Source organism: Tupaia chinensis, unplaced genomic scaffold (genome assembly GCF_000334495.1).
Source record: "Tupaia chinensis unplaced genomic scaffold, TupChi_1.0 Scaffold147312_1, whole genome shotgun sequence".
NCBI classification, from domain to species: domain Eukaryota; kingdom Metazoa; phylum Chordata; class Mammalia; order Scandentia; family Tupaiidae; genus Tupaia; species Tupaia belangeri.
The window spans coordinates 2,934,635-2,957,674 of NW_006207163.1; the positions used below are offsets into that span (position 1 = coordinate 2,934,635).

Consider the following 23,040-nt stretch of genomic DNA (forward strand, 5'->3'; position numbering starts at 1 on the left):
ATTAATAAATTATATGACTATCTTAATAAAGGCAGAAAATTTTATGTGAAAATTCAACACTTAACCATGATTCAAAACAATAATAAAACCTCACTGAACTAGAAATAAAAATTAACTTATCTAAGCCAATCAAGTGTATGTATAAAAGAAACAAAAGTCCTAAGTAACATTTTATTTAGGTGAAATGTTGAATAATTTTTCAGTAATACCAGGACATAAATGAGGATATCTGCATTTAGCACTTCTGTCAAACATTTCAGTGAATGTCCTTGCTACTAAAATTAGTCGACAAGAAACTGAAGGTAAACAATTAGAAAAGTACAAGTTAAATTGTTTTTATTTATTGATGACATGGTTGTGTAAGTGGAAATCCCAAAGGATCTTAAAAAAAGACCTAACTTGGTTTAGAATCATTGCAGGACAGAAAGCCTGTATTTAAAGAATCTATTTTATTCTATATGCTATCAGAAAAAAAGTCATTGCAACCTGACTTTCAGAAAGAAATTATAATTATATCCAAAAGCACAAACTAGAAAAAGAAATTTAACAAGATATCTCTAAGACCAGTACACTAAAATCTTTGAAATATAGTTGAGGGAAATAAAAGAAGACATTCATAAATACAATGATAAAGCTAGTTCATAGACTAGGAAATGATTTTCTTGTTTTTTTTTTTTTCCTCCCTTCCTTCCTCCTTCCTTCTTTCCTTCCTTCCTCTCTCCCCTCCTCCCTTCCTTTTATTTCTTGCTTTCTTTTTTTTTTTGTTTTTAGATGTAAGTGTTCACCAAATGGACCTATAGAATTAATACAATCCCATTTAAAATCTCAGTGAGCTGATTTTTCTGGTAGAAATTGTCAAGCCATGGTCCAGCAGTGGCTTGGTGATTAAGGCAGCTGGATCTCACATGGTCGGATAGGAAGGTTATAGTCCTGGACTCAAGCAGCTTGAAAAACCACTGGGCATAGGTTGTGCTCAAAATCCTGAGAAGACGATGAAGGATTGTGGTGTGGCCATCCCCCATGGGATGGTTTCTCATGTTCCTTCTCTCCCTGTTTCTTTCAAACAAGTGCACATGCCCTATACAAAATTAAAAAAAGAAAAAAAAAATTGTCAAGTAATTTCAAATTTGTGTGAAAAGACAAGAACTTAGAATAAGTGAAACAGTCTTAAAAAGGAAGAATATATGAGATAAAATGCTGGGATTGAAGACCACAGAGAGTTTTTTTTTGCTATAAGGCAGGCATGTGTGCTCAGCAGAAAGACAGAGAGAGACAAAGAGACAGAAAGTGATAAATCATCCCCCAGGGAGGAGATGGTTACGCCATAGTCCTTTCTCCTCCATTCTCCTCTTTGGATCTTGGGCACACATGCACATGTGTGAGGTGTTTTCTTTTTTTTTTTCCATTTATTTATTTTTACATTTTTCCACAAACATTTACTCTACATAGCAAAAAATTTTAGCTCATACTCCATAATTCTTGACAGTTTAAAAACAACTTTCAAAATTTCAAAATACTGAATTTTAAAGATAATGAGTTGTAAGCCGCTGAATCTGGGACTCAAACTGCGGTCAACTATGTGGGAGTCTAGTGTTGTATCCATTATGCTATCTGCTGGTCCCAATTTCCAACATTTTTATGTATTTATGTCCATATACATGGATAAATAGGAAGATAACAGTAGTTTTTCATTTATAATTGGTGTATTATTTGGAGTTCTTTGCAAGCTGTAGAGGCTGATGCTGGCTAAGAGGCAAAAGAAAAAAATATTGGCAGAGTTGCAGGGGCCCAAAGAAACAATGGGGCGCTTGGCAATGGGGTGGGAGAGGGCAAGAATGAAAATAGTTCTGGAAACTAGGGACCAGGATCCATGACTACAGTAATAATTACAGCCTGGGCATATTCTCTTTCATGGAAATGAAAGAAAAGTCAGCGTTTTGATCTCTTTGTTCCTTTTCTCAAGATTTAAATTCTAGGGAGGGAGAATCTAACTGGATAAATGTAGATTCTTTTCAAAGATGGTGACAGTATTTTTCTCCTCCTTCTACTCATGCGTTTTGCAGTTTGTTCTGTTGCCCATTTCATCAGAAGTGTTTAAGAAATTATGAGTTTACCCAATGCGCTCTATCTAAGCACTGTATTATAAATAAGTATATTATTTCCTTCATTTTATAAATGAAGAACTGTAGATACAGTTAGAAACTTCCCCAGTGTCACTGAATCCTAAGTGGTAGAATTGTGACTTGAATTCAGTGTGTCACTAAAACCCAGGTATAAATGTGTTTCTTCTCATCAAGACATATTAATTTAAAAAAAATTATTTTGTTGAGTTTATTTATTATTATTACTTTTTAATTTGACCAGAGACAGACAGAGAGAGAAAGAGAAAGAAAATGAGAAAGCAAGCTGCCAGGTCTGGGACTTAAACTCTGGTCAGCCATGTGGGAGCCCAGCGCCTTAACCACCACACCACCTGCTAGCCCTAAGACATATCAATTCTTGCAAGTTTTCATCATAATGGAATAAATATTATGGTAAAACCTGAAGACACTGTGATCATTATTTTCTAGACTATGAGTTTCATATTTAGACGGTATCTATTACTTCAGGGAATGAAAGATAAGGACATTTTTCACACTTTCATTCTATCTGTCTCCCTTCAATTCTTGATTTTGTTAGTTTTGTTATTTTTAAATTTAAATTTTTACTTTTCCCCTCAACAGTAACTGTCACAGATTATCACCCTTATCTCCTTGTTTAATGTTAGTTTGTATCTTTTATCTTCTCTCTCACTTGGTTTTACTTTGTTTTTCCCTCTTCATTGGCTAAATTTAGTAATCATGTAGCTCCTCTTTGGCCCACCTCCAACACCTCACTCTCATGGGATATATTGGTTCAGTTCTTTTTTAAAAAAAAGTTTGCCAGAGGCTGTGTGCCAGAGTGATAGCCAGGTAGACACACACAGAAAGAAAGTGAGAAACCATACTCCCAATGGGGGATGATCACACCACAATCCCTTCTTTTCCACTTTGCCCTTTTTTTGTGTGTGTGATTTTGGGCATGCACACACATATGCCTGGCATATTTTTCACACTGCCAGGTCCAGGACTTGAACAGTACAGTTTGGACATATGGGAACCAGTTCCTTTAGCCCCCAATGCCCAGCTGGCCTCTTTTCATTTTTTTATTGGTGAAATTTCTTTAATTCTGTCCTCAATGCCTTTGGATTTTGTTTCAGTGACATTTCTTCTACTTTTAGTTATTTATAATATGACATTTATTTCTATGATTGTCCCATTTCTCACCAGTACTCACAAACATTTTTCTTCCAATAAATCTTTATTTCACTTCTATGATATTTTTTTAAAGTAATCTCCACAACTCTTAAAGACTCCTGCTTTTGTATTTCACATTTCTTTGTTTTTTTTTTTATCTTTTTAAATTTATTTTTTACACTATCACTTTTTTTTTCTTTTTTTTTTTTTTTTGGAGAGGTTTTTGCTATAGGGTGCATGCGCTCGCCAGACAGACAGAGAGAGACATAGAGACAGAAAGCGAGAAATCACCCCCCAGAGGGGATGGTCACGCCGCAATCCCTTCTCCTCCATTCTCCTCTCGGGATCTTGGGCACGCACGCACACGCGCCTGGCGTGAGTTTTAAGCCACCGGGTCCGGGACACGAACTGCGGTTGACTACGTGGGAGTCCAGCGACATAACCATTACGCTAACTGCTGGTTCCCACACTATTACTTTTAATGTAAATTACACTAGACAAGATGACAAATGCAGTATTTATATACCATGTACTTTTCTTTTCTCTGAGAACATACATCCTCATCAACAAATAATAACCCATATCCACGTTTCTTTTTTGCTTGTACTCCTTCCCCTTTCAATTGCTACCATTACCTCCCCATTTCTATGCAAAACTTTCACAATCTTGTAACTATTCTTCTTCGAATGGAGAGCCTTCCATTATGGCACATGTGCTTTTAAGTTTATTTCTTCCATGAGAAGGAGAGAGGCACCTCTAGGGAAGTTTTCATGCTGTGATTCACTTCCATTCTCAGCTGGCCCTGATCACAGACAGTAGTGTGTATGTCTAGCATGCTCAACGGAATTCTGGGACTGAACCCTTTTCCTCCATGTAGGTTCAGTAGTGTAATGCCACCACCTGGCCCACATCATGTAGTGTGAGTATATATATAATTTCTTTCATGAGCAAGAGAGACAGACAGAGAGAGAGAGAGAGAGAGAGAGAGAGAGAGAGAGAGAGAGAGAGAACAGCATTTCCAACAGGGTTCTGATGACACCCACCCTCAGCTTCAGCCATCCCTGGATCTTGGGCACGCATGTGCATAGTATACTCATGAAAGTCCCTGGACATGAACTTGGAACCTTCCTGTGTAAGTCAGCTCACAGAGTGTCACTTTTACCTCTATGCCACCATTTGTCCTCATATATTTTTTTAATTAAGAAAGTAGCACCATACAACTGCAGCACAGATTAAGCGAGCTGGGGAACTCTACCTCCTTAGTTCTGACTTATTCTCTGGGAAAGAGGGTGGCAATTTTTTCTGTAAAATATCAAGAAATATTTTAAGCTTTGCAGTCAGACTATAAGAGCAACTCTGCTGTTGCAGCACAAAAATTAGGTATAGGTTATATGTAAGTATATGATATGTTTCAGTTAAACTTTATTAACAAAATACGGACAGGGAAAGTACTTAGCCTGTGGGCAATATTTTGTTGACTCTGTTCTGTTGTGCAGTTGTAGATAGGAAGCCTTTACCAAATGATGATGAGGAGAATTGATGTGATTCCTGGATGGAGATGAAGTATCAAGGGTGATGGCTTGTCCCCAGTTGTGTCTGTCAAGAGACTGGATGGAGCTAATTTGGCAGAAGCTATGCAGTTACTTGATCTGGATTTACTACTTTTTCATATTTGACCTTCTTTCCTTCCTGAACTTTCCTGTTTCTGTCCTTCTATTCTTAGTAGACACTGTACACTTTTAATAGCCAACCCCTCTTATTCTCTTTTTAGTCTATGTTTATGTCCAACATGTATGGACCAAGTTCTTCAGGCAAGCTTTTGGAATTCATGAAAGTGTTTATCCATCAAAAATGTCAGGTCTTGAAAATTTGAAATTCATTTTACTTCCAAATTGTTGTCTCTAAACTTAGTTTTTGCAAATCTGTTCAGAAATTTAATTTATATTTTTACTCTTGGCTTTGTCAAGCCTGTGCACAAGAAATGAAAGCCTCTGGGTGCAGGATCTTGGGGTAAAAACACAAATAAAAACAAGAACATGTAATAGTGTAAGATACGCAAAATAATTATCCAGGAAATGATTCCCTCCCATCCTGACTTACATGTTATTGTGAAAATTTCAGTGCTAATTGCAGTCCCTCTCCATATCTTCCTACAACTACCACAGACAAGATGGAAGGGTAAGACTCAAAGAGTAAGAAATGGGAAATTAATTTATTTTACTTGGAATACTATTAATGTTCTATCTCTTTTATTTTTTACTTATAATAGAAAAGAAACTATCAGTGCATACAAACACATATTTTAAAACCCATTTTTAAAGTGTCTATTTTAATTTATTAAGGTTGCCTAGGGTTGTTTAATTATACAATATGAATATGCATATTTATATATGTATTTAAGCAATTTATAATGTTGCATTTAAATTTTGTTTATATTAAATACTGATTTTTTTACTAGAAAAATACGATCTTCAGGTTGCCTCATCAGAATTTTTAAATAGAAACTTTATCAGAGAATAGTTTATGTAAATTAGTGATGAATATTCATTCAATATGTAAAAATATGCAGTAGTATCCGAAGGTGTTAGCTTTCACTTTGAGTGTTTTGCATACTTTTTCTGCAAAGAGCAGAAATATATCAAAGAAATGTAGCAATCTCTGAGATAATTAATTTGGGACAGTTCATGATAAATACTATCTTTTAAAATTTTCTTTACCAGGGCCAGCTTGTGTGTGGTGATTAAGGTACTAGACATTCACATGGTGGACCACAGCTTGAGGTGCAGGCCTGTGAGATGCTTTTTCACTTTCTCTCTCTCCCTGTGTCTCTTTGATCAAATTTGGAAAATAATAATAATTGGGACCAGCTGATGGAATAATGGTTATGTTGCTGGACTCCTACGCCGTTGACTGCAGTTCAAGTCCCAGATCCAACGGCTTAAAACACATGCTGGGCATGTGTGTGTGTGTGCTCAAAATTCCAAGAGGAGATGGAGGAGAAGGAATTACAGTGTGGCCATCCCACCTGGGAGATAATATACCACTTTTTGTCTCTCCATCTCTGTTGCTCCAGCAAGTACATGCATCCTATAGCAAAAAATCTCTCTTCAAATAAATAAAGTAATTCTTTATACAAATTTATAAAAAAATTTTTCTTTATAAAATCATGGGTGTTTTCACACTTATAGTATCTCTACACATGGATACATTCCTTACTTTTCTATTTGTTTGGCAAAAAGGAAAAGAGACCAATATTAATTGCAGTAACTAACATTAAGAAAGAAATAATTATCAGAAGTTGTTACCTGATTGATAAATAATAGAGTGAAGACATAACTCCAAGGTTATCAGACTAAAATCAATGTTTTTATCCATATCACCTGTTACTATGGCAACACCTTGTGGCTTTAGATAATTCAATAAATACAGGACTTTAATCTAGATAATCCATGTCTCACAAATCACAATATTTTTATGTCAGTTGGTTTTTCCAGCAAAGCTTTGGTGCATTTATTTATTTCAATTTTTCAGTGGTTGCATTTATTCATTTATTCATCTAATATTTACTGAGTTTCAGGGGGAAGCACTGCGAGTCAAACAGACACAATTCTGAACTTCAGGAAACATTTACATATTGAAACCTTGTCAGTCTCTTTCAAATAGTCAGAAAATCTCTTTCAAAGAGAGACTTATTCTAGAGATGTGTCTGTCACTCAAAATATTTTGAGAATGCTTCTCTTTCAAGATTTCTTTCACAGTTTCCTGTTACTCTAAATAAGTGTTTTATTTTAAGGTATATATTTTAATTTTGGAAACAATTAAACATTATAAAAGCCCAAAGGAAACAAATTAGTATACATGTTAAGTTAAAGAATAATTTTTCCCCAATTGGGTTTCCCAGGCCTCTGTGTTACTCATTAAAATCATAGATTGAGAGATGAGCAGATGGTGTAATGGTTACATCGCTGGACTCTCATGTAGTCGACCACCATTTGAGTCCCTAACTCACACTGGGCTCATGTAAGTGCATGACCAAAATCCCTAGAGAAAAAATAGAGGGGAGGGGATTGTGACATGGCCATTCCCCTGAGGTATGATTTTTCTTTCTGTCTCTCTCTCTCTCTGGTGAGCACATGTGCTCTATAGCAAAGATCTTCAAAAAAAAAAAAATCATAGAATGGAGAATAACGTTAATTTCCTTTGACTCTTAATGTAAATTCATAGCAATTCTGTCAAGAAGTTGCATTTTTTACCCCTATCAATGGACAACATTGGGTTATCCTTTTTGAAGCTTCTTAATCAAACTTTAAAGAGAAGCACTCCAGTTTAACCACTTTTTAAAAAAGACAACATCACTGATCTATAGACATGCTTTGTATACTTAGTTTATTTTTGAATAGGGGAAAAGATATGTGATTAACATACCAATAGAAAAAATGGGAAAAATTCCAAAACGATGGCAGTGTTTTCATAATTTGTTTAAGAGAATGTTCACACTTGTATCATGAATTTCTACCACATCGTATTTCTGTTTATACTATTATGTTTGGTGTGGCCTCATTAGACTTTTGCCCAACTCTAATATCACTTTTATGCAACATTTCTGATCTCTCCATGGGTAATGATATTAGGTCGTTTAATTTCTATAATGTAGTATAATTATTTGAGATGTGTCTTTCTCTTTACTAGATAAAAGCTCCTTAAAAGCAATTATTGTATGTTTCATGGCTGATTGTATCTCAGCAGCCCCATCATAATTAATATCAAATGAGTAAATTGATGAATACAAGAACAGAAGAGATTATGTATGAAACAATAGATTTGGCATGCATTTGTACATGTAATGCTATAAAGAACAAAATAAAAGATGTGTAATGAAGGACCTACTCTAGTCAAGGAGGAAAAAGGAAATAGAAAAAGATTCTCAAAATTTTAATTACCAATGAACATATTATACATTGTACATTAGATTTTATTTGAGATCAAAGCAGATTTTTTTGCAGGAGAAAGTTAGCTGAAAATTTTTCATTGTTAAATATGATCACATCTAAATTTATTATTTTACAGGTGATTACAGACTATTGGACATACAAATCCAGGATCCATAAGACTTTACCACCTTGAATCAAAGATTTCTTTCATACTCTCCTTGTCTTTACTTCATATCAAGTGGCGTTTTGTTTTAAAGAATTAGTGCATTTGCCACAAGGGAGTTTTTAAAAATAAACTCCTGTACTTTCCAATGCCTAAGAATAGCAAGGTGGTAAAAAGAGAATTAGACGATGAGGTTATTGAGTCTGTCAAAGACCTTCTTTCCAATGAAGACTCGGCTGATGATGCTTTTAAAAAGAGTGAACTAATTGTTGATGTCCAAGAAGACAAAGATACAGATGTTGAAGAAGGGTCTGAAGTTGAAGATGAGAGACCAGCTTGGAACAGTAAACTGCAATACATCCTGGCCCAAGTTGGATTTTCTGTAGGTTTAGGGAATGTGTGGCGGTTTCCATACCTATGTCAGAAGAATGGAGGTGGTAAGTTTTTGTTTTTAAGTAAAAAATTATGGTAGTAAATTGCAGTTGGTTATATCAGATAGCTTCCATTGCTGCTGTAGTTTCTTATTTTTGAAACTCTGCATTCCATTGCACAGCTAAGGCGACTCCTTTGTGAGAAGGGAGCCTAGCTCTGTTGTTGGCTTCGTGGCAAGTACACTGACCTGGCTCCAGATACTCCAGGATTGCTTAGAGCTACCACATTCCTAAGTTCTTTCTTTGGATCCTATACACATCTTTGAATTACTGACTAAAACATTTCTAACGAATGTTGCATCTTTTGTTCTTGTCACTTACTGATTTTGAAGAATAACCTAAAACTTCTGGTGTAAGACAGCACTGGGGAAGGAAGATAACATTTTCTTTGTGTGCTATATTCTAATTTTTCAGTTGCCTTATGCTTCAAAAACAACACAAAAAAATTACACGTAATTTATTGTATAATTGTGGACTTCAATTGCTGATCAGAACTTTTAGATTCCAATAGAAGGGATGTAACAGGGTAATTAATATACTACCAGACATTCTTCATTCTCAGATATCTTAAATATACAGTTTTCAATTATATAGTGCTTTGGGACAATTCTAGTTTAAAATAAAACTTTAAAGAAACTGACATTTAAAAAATTATTATTATTAATTTTATTTTTCTACAGGGTACTTTTTTTTTTTCTTTTCTTAGCAAAAATGGCTCCTTCATTTTTCTGGAAAGAAGGGGAAAGTGAGAATCTTACCCCCCACACTCTGGAGGGGATGACCACATCACAATCCCCTCCTTTCTCCTCTCAGGATTTTGGGCATGCGTGCACAGCACCTGCTATGGTTTTTAAAGCCACCAGGTTGAGACTCAAACCGTGAGGTTGATCATGTGGGATCCAGCCACCTTAACCTCCATACCCCCCCGCTGGTTCCAACATCTTTAATTTTAAACAAAAATATTTGCACCATGACTGATAGTTTTGCTTTTTTTTATTTGTGCATATGATTGCTAAGGGTTATTTACCATAAATCGTCTTTAAAATGCAGGAAGAAAAGATCTTTACAAATCAAGAAATAATTCATGTATGATACTACTTCTATAGTACTCCAAAATTAAACTGAATGTTAAATTAACTAACATTTGGGTTGAAATTTTATCTTCTGTGTACATGAAAGCTGCTAAAAGTAAGTGTGGTTAAAAATATTGCATAAGTCATACATTTCAGCACACAAAGAATAGAATCATTTGGTATTTAATTATAGTTTACCGTAGTTTTGTCTACCAGGCAAAAATAGGATTTAGAGGTGGTTGTAATCTACAAACCTTACATCAAATGAAACAATGTAACCATTCAAATGTGAGGTTTTTTTTTTTTTTTCTTAACCTTTAAGAAATAAAAAACAAAACAAAACAAAACAACAAAAAACAACTAAGGTGTTATAGAATTATCAGTGAAATATGTTTAAGAATTTTTAGTTAATTTGACCCAGTACAAGACAAGAGGTGTGGAGAAAAAATAGACGAATTGTCTCTTTGATAAATCTTTCTGAGGGGTAAGAATTCAATACATGAAGTCAGTGATGTACTACCTAGCACTCTATTGAAATTGAAAGCTCCTTACCTAGTTGGTAACATTGTGTATAAATTACTTATCAAATCACCTATAAGCAGCTGTGCACTACTCTACCCTTTTGTTTCTCACAAGTCCTTACATATTCCTAGACTGACAGGAGGTAATTACTCATTTTGCAACCTTTCACTTTGTAAAGCTTACTGCTAAATAAGAAGGCGATTTTGCTGAAAGGCCAGATTGCCATCTATTCAGTACACATTCTGTCTTGGTGGAGAGTATGATAAAATTTAATATTTAGTCGTTGATTTTTTTCCTTAACCTTTAAGAAATAAAAAACAAAACAAAACAAAACAACAAAAAACAACTAAGGTGTTATAGAATTATCAGTGAAATATGTTTAAGAATTTTTAGTTAATTTGACCCAGTACAAGACAAGAGGTGTGGAGAAAAAATAGACGAATTGTCTCTTTGATAAATCTTTCTGAGGGGTAAGAATTCAATACATGAAGTCAGTGATGTACTACCTAGCACTCTATTGAAATTGAAAGCTCCTTACCTAGTTGGTAACATTGTGTATAAATTACTTATCAAATCACCTATAAGCAGCTGTGCACTACTCTACCCTTTTGTTTCTCACAAGTCCTTACATATTCCTAGACTGACAGGAGGTAATTACTCATTTTGCAACCTTTCACTTTGTAAAGCTTACTGCTAAATAAGAAGGCGATTTTGCTGAAAGGCCAGATTGCCATCTATTCAGTACACATTCTGTCTTGGTGGAGAGTATGATAAAATTTAATATTTAGTCGTTGATTTTTTTCTTTACTTTTTTTTTTTTCTTAGCAAAAATGGCTCCTTCATTTTTCCATACATATAAAAAGTGAAAATACCTTGACTTGGGGCCAGCAGGTGGTGTGATGGTTAAGGCTCTGGATTTCCATGTGGTTGACCATATTTAAATCCTAGACCTGGAATCTTGAAAATCATGCTGGGCGTTGTGTGCCCAAAATCCTGGGAAGAAAATGGAGGAGAAGGGATTATGGTGCAGCCATCCCTTTAAGGGATTGATTTCTCACTTTTCCTCTCGCTGTCTCTGTCTCTCTCTCTTTGGTGATTACATGTACCCTATAGCAAACAAACAAACAAACAAACAAAAACTTAAAGAAAAATATACCCTTTCTAGAGTTTTCTTGCTCCCAGATGTAAACACTAGAGAGCAATATTACATGTAAATAAAATACCACCAGATTTCCCCATTTCAAGATGGCAATTAGAGTACCAAAGTTTGTACTTAACATGCAGTATGGCACTGCGCCTCCTAGTATTGAAAGGTATCTTCTGCTGTTTAGCCAAGTGGCTTCAGCTAACAAAGTCCAATTCATTAATTATCCTGAAGAATAGAGAAAAGTAGATCCAATATAAGTTGGCTGGTCCAAAGATAGAATATGGAAAACACGATGGTTAAGCTTAATAAATGGTATAGTGGAGAGGCTACCAGGTCAGATTTTTGAAGTCAACTTGACTCTGTAAGGCTTCACTTTTTTTCTGCACCAACCATGACTTTTCACATTAAATCCCTTCTTCAGGTTTAGTTCCCACATCTGTAACATGGGGTTAATAATTGTGCTTTACCTCACAGAAGTCTTATAAGAGATAAGTGAATAATTACAAGTACTATACTTATAAATTTCCCTGGAAGAATGTTAAATTCTCTAATATATTTGAGCTGTGACTTTTCATTGGGATGGCTAATGTTAGAGTAACTCGAGTTAGTTAAAAAAAAAGGCTAAGTATCCAACAATGTATCATGCATTCTACAGAAAAAGTTCATGGAAACTATTCTGTGAATAATGCTATGCATGGAGTTCAATTGTTTTGAACCAAAATACACTCATACTTTAATTCCTATTCCCTTTGAACTTTTTGTAGTCTCCTTTAATTAAGGAAAGACTCCCAATTATCCCAGTCTTAATTCTCTCTCTCTTCCTCTCACTCTCTTTTTATTCTTAGTCATTTATGTGCAAGTAAAATCACTCCCAGTCTAAGATTTGATGCAAAGTGTTAAAATTCACTTTTAGGTTTTTTTCTTTTTTTTTGGGGGGGGGGAAATGCTTTCAGATTAGCAGTCCCTGAATGTTATTAATCATTTTAGAATTTGAATTTTGATACTTTCATTTTATACAATAAAACCTGCTTTATATTGAGAAACTTGAAAATAAAATTTATTACTATTTATTTCTGTAGCCAAATACCACCAGAACAATAGGAATAGCTTCCAAAATTATTCAGTACCACTTTCTTTTTTATCAATTATTTTATTCATCATTACTATTATTTTTTAATTTGACCAAAGAGAGAAAGAGTGAGAGAGTGAAATTGATAAAGCAGGCCACCACGTCTGGGGCTAGAACCACCTTTGGCCATGTGGGAATCCAGCACCTTAACCTCCGTACCACCTACCAGCCCCAATTAGACACTTGCAAAAAATAGGAAAAATATCATAAACTCCCTCTTACAAAGATAGGAATTAGTACCATTGATTGCATGATTGCACTTAGCAGTATTTGTTAGGACAGAACTCCAGATTGGAAATGTAAATGCATGGGGTCAGCTGGTAGATCCTTAAGGCTGCTGATCCCACATGGCCTACCATACGGTTTGAGTCTGGACTCGAGGAGTCCTCCCAGCTTATGCATATGTGCCCAGAACCTGGAAAGCAGAGAGAAGTCAAGGAGAAAGGATGTGGTGTGACCATCCCTCGTGGGAGGTACTGTCTCACTTTCCCTCTCTCTCTCTCTCTCTCTCTCTCTGGTTAGTGCATGTGCCCTCCAACAAATTAAATTGAATGTAGGAAGTCCAATTTAGAGGTAACTTAACAGTAATTTGCTATGTATTCTCATGAGGAAATGAGGATAGGTTTCACATTTATCTTTTTTATCTGGTTGATCGAATCTGCTGTTAACATTGTCAAACTATTCAGCACAATCTTCCTATTTTTTTAAGTTTTTTAATGAGAGGACGAGACAAAAAGAGAGAGAGAAAGAGAAACAGAGAGAGACAGGCATACACAACATGGTCTTCATAAATGATCTATCCGCTTCCTCAGCCAACCTAATCTGAGAACAGGCGTGTGCCCAGCATTCACAAGCAGGCTCAGGGATGCAAACCCCAGGACCTTCCCATGTGGGTCAGCATTGTAAGCATCATGTTACTGCTGTGCCACCATGTGGCCCCTCAGTACATTTGAAAATTATTAGTTAACTTGCATACTTTGAAAAACCATATTGTATGCAATACAGATGTACAATTAAATTTACATAAGAAATCATCAACTAAAATGATGACTCTTTGTTCACATTTGTGACATAGCTGAAAAATGGTTATATTTTTTAAGTATGAAAACTTTATGTAAGTAATAGCATGTAGATTTTTATAAGAGACTGAAAATGTTTTAGTTTTTCAATTATTCTTATCAACCCATCTTAGAATTTTGGAAAACAAGAAATCATTTCCTGAAGTGCATTGGTTAAATGTGGCATATATGGAAAAAAATAACATTTGTCTCTGGAAAAGTTATTTTGCCTTTATTCCTTTTCAATTTAGGTAGCTATTTCTTCTTCCAGTGTGTTATTTTATTTAGAAAAAAAAAAGAGTAAGTTTTAATGCCATTAAATCTCATTCTCTGTAATTATCAGTGTTGGAATACATGATTTAAATATTTGGATAAAATTTAGTAAATGACTTCATCAACATTATGTGAATACAATTTTTAGGCTTCTGAAAACTATTCCAGTAAACAATGAATTTTAAAAATATTTATTTTTTGGAGAGGTTCTTGCTATAGGGCATGTAAGCTCGCCAGAAAGACAGAGAGAGACAGACAGAAAGCAAGAAATCACCCTCCAGGGGGTTGGCTGTGAAGCAGTCCCTTCTCCTCTGTTCTCCTCTCGGAATCTTGGGCATGCATGCCCACGTGCCTGGCGTGAGTTTAAGCCACCGGGTCTGGGACTCGTACCGTGGTTGACTACATGGGAGTCCAGTGACAGGCATTACACCAACTGCTGGTCCCAGAATCAATTATTTTTATGGAAGGTGAAGATGTTTTATTGTTTCAATAAAATGAAACTAAAGCAATTAATTTATATCCTTACTTTTGTTGCAATTACTACTTTTATTGGAAACTCTTTGTAGCACTCAAATTTAGCTTTCAAGTTCTAGAAAATCTGAAGTAATGAAATTATATTTTCTTCTAAGTCTTCTGTAATTTTACTATATAAAATTTTAAATATTGTCTTTTGCTCTCTACTGTGAATATTACAAATATAACTATTTTATTTGTTCTTGTTCCTGTAGGTGCATATCTTTTACCATACTTAATACTACTTCTGGTAATAGGTATTCCCCTTTTTTTCCTGGAACTTTCTGTTGGTCAAAGAATTCGGCGAGGCAGCATTGGTGTATGGAATTACATAAGCCCTAAACTAGGCGGGATTGGATTTGCAAGTTGTGTAGTAAGTTTCCTCTTCTGGATTTTTTTTTGTTTTTTTTTTTTTTTAGTATAATTCTAATAGGGTGGGGACTTACAAAATCCACATTTAAATGATACCTCTGAGTATGTGTTTCTATATAACTCTTTTATCTGGTTCAAAAGAACACTGCTGGAGTGTGGCTGAGTACTTAAATTAGCTGCTAATATTGCTATTACTGAATCTTGTTAATCTAAGTTCTAAGGCCTGTGAGAACCACTAACTTTTTCAAAAAGATAATGTGTTTCACATAAAAAATAAAATGAGGAGGATTTCTAAAATATTCCATGGAGTCTATGCATTTCATTTTATGATTTTTGAGAAAAAGGCACGGTAGGCTGAATGTAATCTTGTTCTTTTATTTTGCAGGTGTGCTATTTTGTGGCCCTTTACTACAATGTCATCATTGGCTGGAGTTTGTTTTATTTCTCTCAATCTTTTCAGCAACCACTTCCTTGGGATCAGTGTCCTTTGGTGAAAAATGCTTCACACACTTGTAAGACATGTATAATGTAGTGTTTTGTTTTTTTTTTCTTTTTTTTCTTTTCTTTTTTTTTTGAAGATATGAGACTGGCAAAGGCATAAGTGTTTAAGTTTTTTTTTTCTTTTAAAAAATAATGTGAAAATATGTTTCAAAATTATTATAACAGATTTTCCTCACATTTAGGATTTGCATATCTTAGGGACAGCTGTTTTGTTTGTTTGTTTTAGTTTCTTTGCTATCAGGTACATGCACTTGCCAGAGAGAGACAGACAGAAAGTGAGAGATCCCCCCTCAGGAGAGATGGCCATTCCTGCAATCCCTTCTCCATTCTTTTGTTGGGGTTTTGTGCAATAATTCATACACATCAGATGTGACTTTCAAGCTTCCAGACTCAAGACTTGAACCACGCTGTTGGCCATGTGAGAATCAGCTGCCTTAACCACCATGTCACTGGCTGGCTCTGAAAAAGACTTTAGATACCATCTAATTTTACCAGCTCTTTTCAAAGTACTTTACTATGCCTCATGGCATCAGAGTAAAATAAGCCTTCAATTATTAGTTTTGACAGTCTTTTATTTTGTTCATCCTGATTGATGCCTTACATTTTTGATTCTGTTGTTTCAGTCTTTCTATCATGCTTAGGATCCTAGGATATAATAAAGAACAATTCCCCTAAAGTAGCAATGTCTAATGTCAGCCCTTAAAGAAGCAGTTCAAATTTTAATGAAACAAAAGAGTTTATCTGGGCTTGTGTAATTTACAACTTGGGAGGGGTGTAACCCAGGAAACAGATTCAAACAGACTTGAGTGTGTTCAGAGGTCTTACCACCTTCAGGCAGGTTTTTCTTTGTTTTAATGTTGTGTATTTATTTTGATTTTTATATATTTAATCACTATATATCGCTTAGCTTGTAAACTGAATTTTCCTAATATGATGCTTCACACCAGTCCATTTGAGAATACAAAACAACTTTTCATCAATAGATAATCTATTTCTGTGTCCCATAAATAACTTGGCTCTCTATTTTCTTCTTTAATTTCTTTTCTTACACTCACCCCCTTCTCTCTCTCTTTTCCCCCATTATTTCCAGTATCTGTAACTATTTTCAATGCTTTTATATCCTCTGATCTTTCAGTTTCCATTAAAGAGTGTGGACAGTTGGTGCATGTTAAATGGAGACATACAGACAGGTTTTAAAGGCAAACAGCACAAATGAGGTTGAGGGGATAGGTACATCAGTTGTTTGGGAACAATTATCTTGGTAACCAGAATCAATGGCAAGGCTGAAGTTTGTCCAAGTTTGGACAGGCAGGTTCTGGGCATATATCTTGCAGAAATAGTTTTTTTGTAAGGGTGTAGTGGTTACTTTACAAGGCTGTGGTTCTGGCATATCTGCATGAGAATCATCCCCTTGGTGCCTGCTCCAGCTGCATTCAGTCAGGGTTTCCCACGAGTTGACACAGATGATTTCATTTTGATTCCGACAACTTTCACACCACAAGTAAACCTTACATGCATCTCACTTACATAGTTTAATATTTTCTTATAGCTACCTTTAAGAAAAGTCAAAACAAACAGGTGAAATATTTAATCTTATATATTCAAAATATTATCATTTCAAGTATAACTAATATAAATTACTTTAAGGCAATAAGCTGACATTATTTTCCTTATACTACATCTGAAATCCACTTTGCATTTTACATTTACAGCACACTGATAACTCCAGGCATGGACAGGCTGATAAACCTCGTTCTTTTTGATTACTTTGATAAGAAGGTCATCTGTTCATACTTCAGAAATGCATAATAAGAAATAGCAAAAAAGATACATGTCTATTAGTTTTCATAGTCTTGCACAGTTGAGGTTCTTAGTCTTCATTGTGGTTCCAATGCTGTGGAGTAGTGGTAGTGCTCTTTAAGGGGACGTTAAGAATTCGTTCCCAAGCGTACTTGAAGAAAATAAGGTCTCATTACTCTTTCTAGTTTGTGATTGTGTGTTACCTTTATTTCTACAGTTGTAGAGCCAGAATGTGAAAAAAGTTCTGCCACCACCTATTACTGGTACAGAGAAGCCCTGAATATCTCCAGCTCCATTTCTGAGAGTGGGGGCTTAAACTGGAAGATGACCGTCTGCTTGTTGGCTGCCTGGGTCATGGTCTGTTTGGCTATGATCAAAGGCATTCAGTCTTCTGGAAAAGTTAGTATTTTGGAGCCTTTCCCAATTCTGATCACTATTCCTGGTTACCCTACCCCCCTTAAGCACTATTACAGATTTTTGTGGATAAACTGCGTATAATGCCTCATTCTAGGTAGTTAATTAAAGATTAGTAAAAAAGTGGTACACTAAAAGATGTTTAAATTAAGGAACGTACATACATTAAAATGTGTTTTACAGTGAAGTCTCATGTCATTAATAACCTTGTGTTTTATTTTAATTTTCTGATTACCAATTAGTTCCAATTATGGAAATCGAGCAGAATGGTAAAATGAAGAATTTCCTCATTTTGTTTGTGCTGTTTTATTTATTTCTCTCTGTTGTAAGTCTTCTAAGGAATAGTTGCATAAATAATTTTAAAATAGTGTAGTGTAGAGTGTTTCTTAAAGCTCTGACCAGCACTAGGTAGGTATGATAACCCAAGATATTCAGAATAATGTAGAAGACTAAAGAGTGTGTCTAATAGGGAAGATTGAAAATTTAAAAGCCTGGAGTTAAAAAAGACCTAGTGACTTCTAAAACGTAAAAGCTAGTCACTATTTTGCTTTCATATTGTATATTTTCCCCCACTATCACTGCCATTATTTTAAAACCCTTTACATTTCTTGGACCATAGTAGGAATTTATTGTTAACTGTTGTTTTCTCTTCCCCTTAAGAGTTCATCTCTACTATTTTTCTTTCCAAAGAATAGCTCAGATCATATATATTTTCGGGCTAACTTGTTCCTACTCACTATCATATACTAGCAGGAGTGGGAATAGTAGTAGCAGTAGTTGTAATATTAATAATAGTATTAGGACCATCAGCTGGCATGGTGTTTAAGGTGCTAGATTATACATAGCTGACTCTGCAGTTTGAGTCCCGGACATGGTAACTTGAAAGTCCACTGGACACACGAGCATATGTGCCCAGAATACCGAGAGGAGAACAGAAGAGAAAGGATTGCAGAGTGGCCATCCCCTCTGGGCGGTGATTTCTCTCTTTAGCAAGCCACATGTGCCCTATAGGGAAAACCTTAAAAAAAAAAGTAGTAAATGTTGATGGTAAAGATGATTCTTATGATGATTAGAACAAGAACAATAATAGAAACCAATTTTTGTTATATGCTTATTTTGCTCTGGGCACCATGATCAATACTTTATCTCATTGAATTCTAAAAACAGCCCTAAAAAATAATCCCTACTTTTGGGTCCATTTTACTGATAAAGAAAGCAAGAAAAATAGGTTTAAGAAATTAGGTAACTTGTACAAAGTTTCATTGCTGGAAATTCCTAGTACTTGGAATCAAATACAGACTTGTCTAACTGTAAAGTTCATGTTTTTTAATTGGAATGCTTTATTATCTCTCACTCTTATATTTGTTCCCGCAAAATAGTGAACTCTTTCAAAAAGGACATCTGTCTAAATCATTTTTGCTTCCTGTTATTTCATATATAATTGAAAATTTTTTTTTTCTGCTAAAAATGATATTTTTAACTTGTAAATCATAGCTGATTTTCCATTTTCCTTCCTGATGGAAACTCTGTACCATGTTTTTTTGCCTTTGAAGAAGTAAATATAATAGATAACACATCTGAATATCTTTAAATTCTTTGTACTGTTAGCGTATGACTAAGAAAGTTCAATCAGTTGGCTCAATTGAACTTGTACAATGTTAGAACAGTATTAAAGTCAAATCATAAATAAAGCAATAGGTTCTTAAACCAGATCTAACCACATTTACATGACTCCTAAGATAATGTCATACGATAGAAGGAGAACCAAGTCTCTATGGAATCCGGCCAGAGAAGTTCAAAAACCCTCCTGTTCAATGATCATGTCACCATCTTTTGTTTCTGTTTCTCCTTAGTCTTGGACTTCTTGTCACCTACAGAACTATTCCTTCTTATCGTTGCTGCATTTTTGGGGGGGGCTGTTTCTCATATCATGTAATATAATTTTAAATAGCAAAAGGTAATACAATGTATGTTATATGCAGTTTATTATTTCAATGAGAAGGTTTCAGAGAGAGCGTGGTGTTTGGGTAGAGTTTGATGCAAGAATGTAATAGGTATGGAGGGTGAGAGAGTTAGCTGTAAGTAACACAAGCACATTTTGGAAGTCTAAATTATTCCAGTTCCTTAGTCTGAAACAATGAAACAATAAGAGGAATTTTATGAGGAATAAATGTAAAAGCCCTGTGTTTGCCTACTAATAAAAAATGCTTACAAATAGTAACAAAAGTACAGAATAGAGAAATATGGGTTAAGTCTAATATGTGAGAAAAGAACTTAAATCAAAGGATTTAGCAGCTAAACGAATGTGAGTCATCTTGTGGTGTGCTTGTTTAACACACGAAAGCACACTTGTACATACATCCCCCAAAATGGTAGTTGGAAATTACGTGAATTAAAAGAGGGATATGATATGTCATTATCTTTTGAGCGTGGTAGACACCTTGCAATGGGTTCATATCTGCAGTACTGGATTTGATTAAAATCTTTCATCTTTCCTTGTATTGTGGAGAAGAGAAATCTCAGCCCTGTGACCACAGTCTTCAAATAGTTGAATCAAAAGAAGGCTGTTCTGAGTGTCTACAGAAAGAATTATGGCCGAGTACTGGAGATTATGAAGGGTGGTGGAGTGGTGATAAAAATCTTAAAAGGAAGAGCTTTCAGAAATCATGCCTGGTAACAGGAAGTAATCACTTCAGTGGTAGAAAGCTCAGCGTCAGTGAAGGTGGGCGGACAAGCTATGTGCCTTCTCCTTATCACATCTATTAAAGGAATGTCTGCCCCAAAGAGAAAAGGTAGAAATGAGAAGCTCTAAGATTTCTTGTAATTCTAAGGCAGTACTTTCTACTGCTTTGCATTATGATTATCACTGTGCTAAGTACTTTGCATACATTAGCATTTTTAATCTATCAGCTATATGACTTTTATGTTTTTATTTATAATTATTTTTTTTCCTATAGGATACGTGTGCTTGCCAGAAAGACAGAAAGACAGAGACACAGAAAGCCAGAAATTATACATACACACCCCCCAGAGGAATGGCCTTGCCAGAAACCCCTCTCCTCCACTCCTCTCGGGATCTTGGATACGCACACACATGTGCCTGTGTGAACTTTAAGCTGCCAGATCTGGGACCCGAACAGTGGTTGACTACATGGGAGTCCAGTGATATAACCATTACGCCATCCACTGGTCCTGATTTTTATGTTTTTATATCCACTTGAATGCAAAACTGACAATTTTAGGAAAAGTAAATAGTTGGCCAGGATTAAACCAGCGGGAAATGACAGAGCTAAAATGAGTCTTCTTGAAGGTGTGTTTACAATAAACATTTTAATAAGTAAGGAAAACAAATGCCTTATTATATGCTTTCTAGTTCAGTAAAATTATAGTATTTTCATACAATATTCTGCTTGATAAATTAATCTCTCTTACTTAATGTTCTTATTGCAGAAGTTATTTTTGTTGTCAAGGCCTAAGGGTTGTCAGTATCAGCCAGAAGAACATATCTCAACATTTCATTTCTTAGTTAAAAAAATGTACATTTTGGGGGCAATGTAAAGACCACTTATTCATTCATGTAGTATTTAACAAATATTTATTGAATGCTTAGTCTGTGCCAGACATTGACCTGGTTTTGGAAATGCAGCAGTGAGCGATGCGGATGAAAGACCCGTCCACATGAAGTTCTCGTTCTGGTTGCAGAGACAGACAAGACACAAATTCATAAAGTAATTTCAGGTAGCAATGCATAGACTATAGTAAGGATAAAATATTTGGGGTACTATGGCCAGTTAGATGAATTTTTTTAAATTTAATTAATTTTTTTCCTGAGAGGGAGAGAGGGAGAAGGGAGAAAGAGAGAGAGGGGAGGAGAGAGAGAGAGAGAAAGAGAGAGAGAGAGAACACCTCCCACAGGGTCCTGACACTGTTTCACCCCTAGTGCAACTAGCCCTGGAGCATGGCATGTGCACCCTGTGTGTTTAGGAAGGCTATTGAGGACCTTCTTAAATCTGGAACCTTCTTATCTGGGTTAGCCTTGTAGAGTGTTGCATTACTACCACTCTAAACCCTGGCTAGGTTGAATTAAATCTATTTTTAATGATCTGAATATTATGCAAGTATTTTGGTGTAATACGACTAGAGCCTTGTGATTAGATGCAAAGAATTTATGTTTAAAAGCAGCAGGGATGCCTCTATAAAGTTCTAAGGATATATCTTGTTAAATCTTGGAATCTAACAATGAAATGTTTTGTCCTTTTACTTGCTCAAGGAAGAATAAAATTGTGTTATGATCTACTTAATACCACTTATATGCTTAGTATCTTATCTTGGTTGTTACTTTTCTCCACATTATATGATTGACATGTTTCTTTTCCTTTTTAGAAATCTGTGTTAGAGTCTTATCACAGAATCCAGATCAGTGTCTTTAAGAACCCAAATGTTTGCTGGATTAATAAATAGAAATCAAAGGGGCCAACAGTTGGCATGGTGATTAAGGTGCTGGACTCTTGCATGGCCGATGGTAGTTTGAGTCCTGGACCTGATGGCTTGCTTTCCCTTTCCTTCTCTCTGGTCAAGTTAAAAAATAAATAATAGTAACAAATAAAATAAAATAAGTAAGTTTTTTAAGAGAGATTTTTGTATATGTGCTTGCTGGAGGGAGAGACAGAAAGCGAGAAATCATCGCCCTTCCGGGGGGAGGAATGTTCACACTGCAATCTCTTCTCCTCCATTCTTCTCTTGGGATTTTGGGTGATTTTTTTTTTTTTCCTGAGATTTTTGGTATAGGATGCATGTACTCGCCAGAAACAGAGAGACAGAAAGTGAGAAATTACCCCCCGGGGGGATGGCCACACCGCAATCCCTTCCCCTCCATTCTCCTCTTGGGATCTTGAGCATGCACACAAACGCACCCGGTGTGAGTTTAACCCACTGGGTCCGGGACTCGAATCATGATCGACTATATGGGAGTCCAGTGACATAGGCATTAAGCCAAGTGCTGGTCCCACAGGCACGTGAGTTTTAAGCCACTGGTTCTGGGACCCAAACTGCAGTTAACTATGTGGGAGTACAACAATGTAACCATTTCGCCATCTGCTGGTCACTAAATAAATACTTTAAAAAAATGAAAATTCAGATCTCTGTTCATATAACTAGTGATTTAATAAATACTGCAGAGGAAAGATAAGTTTTTATTTTAAGAAAGTGTGTTCAGAGGGACCAGCAGGTGGTATGATGGTTAAGGGCTCAGGACTCCCACCTGGCCAATCTCAGTTGGAACTCAGTTTGAGTTCCAGACTTGGCTTCTTGCTTTCTCACTTTCTTCCTCTCTCTCTCTCTCTCATTCACTCTGTCCCTCTCTGGTCAAATTAAAATGAGGAAAGAAAAAGAAAAAGAAAAAGAAAAAGAAAAAGAAAAAGAAAAAGAAAGAAAGGGAG

The 23,040-nt window shown here is 35.5% G+C and overlaps 1 protein-coding gene across 2 annotated transcripts in view; it reads left to right on the forward strand.

Annotated features, from left to right (window-relative positions):
- Positions 1 to 23,040, forward strand: part of SLC6A15 (solute carrier family 6 member 15) — a 60,268-nt gene that overhangs the window by 13,561 nt on the left and 23,667 nt on the right. The window contains exons 2-5 of one of the 2 annotated variants that reach the window (XM_006169614.3): positions 8,343 to 8,806; positions 14,731 to 14,888; positions 15,273 to 15,399; positions 17,406 to 17,587. In XM_006169614.3, coding sequence (XP_006169676.1) covers positions 8,518 to 8,806; positions 14,731 to 14,888; positions 15,273 to 15,399; positions 17,406 to 17,587 — 756 coding nt within the window. In that variant the 5' untranslated portion in view covers positions 8,343 to 8,517. Of the gene's footprint in view, positions 1 to 8,342; positions 8,807 to 14,730; positions 14,889 to 15,272; positions 15,400 to 17,405; positions 17,588 to 23,040 lie in introns of those variants that run through there. The other variant, XM_027768722.1, reaches the window with a different exon arrangement.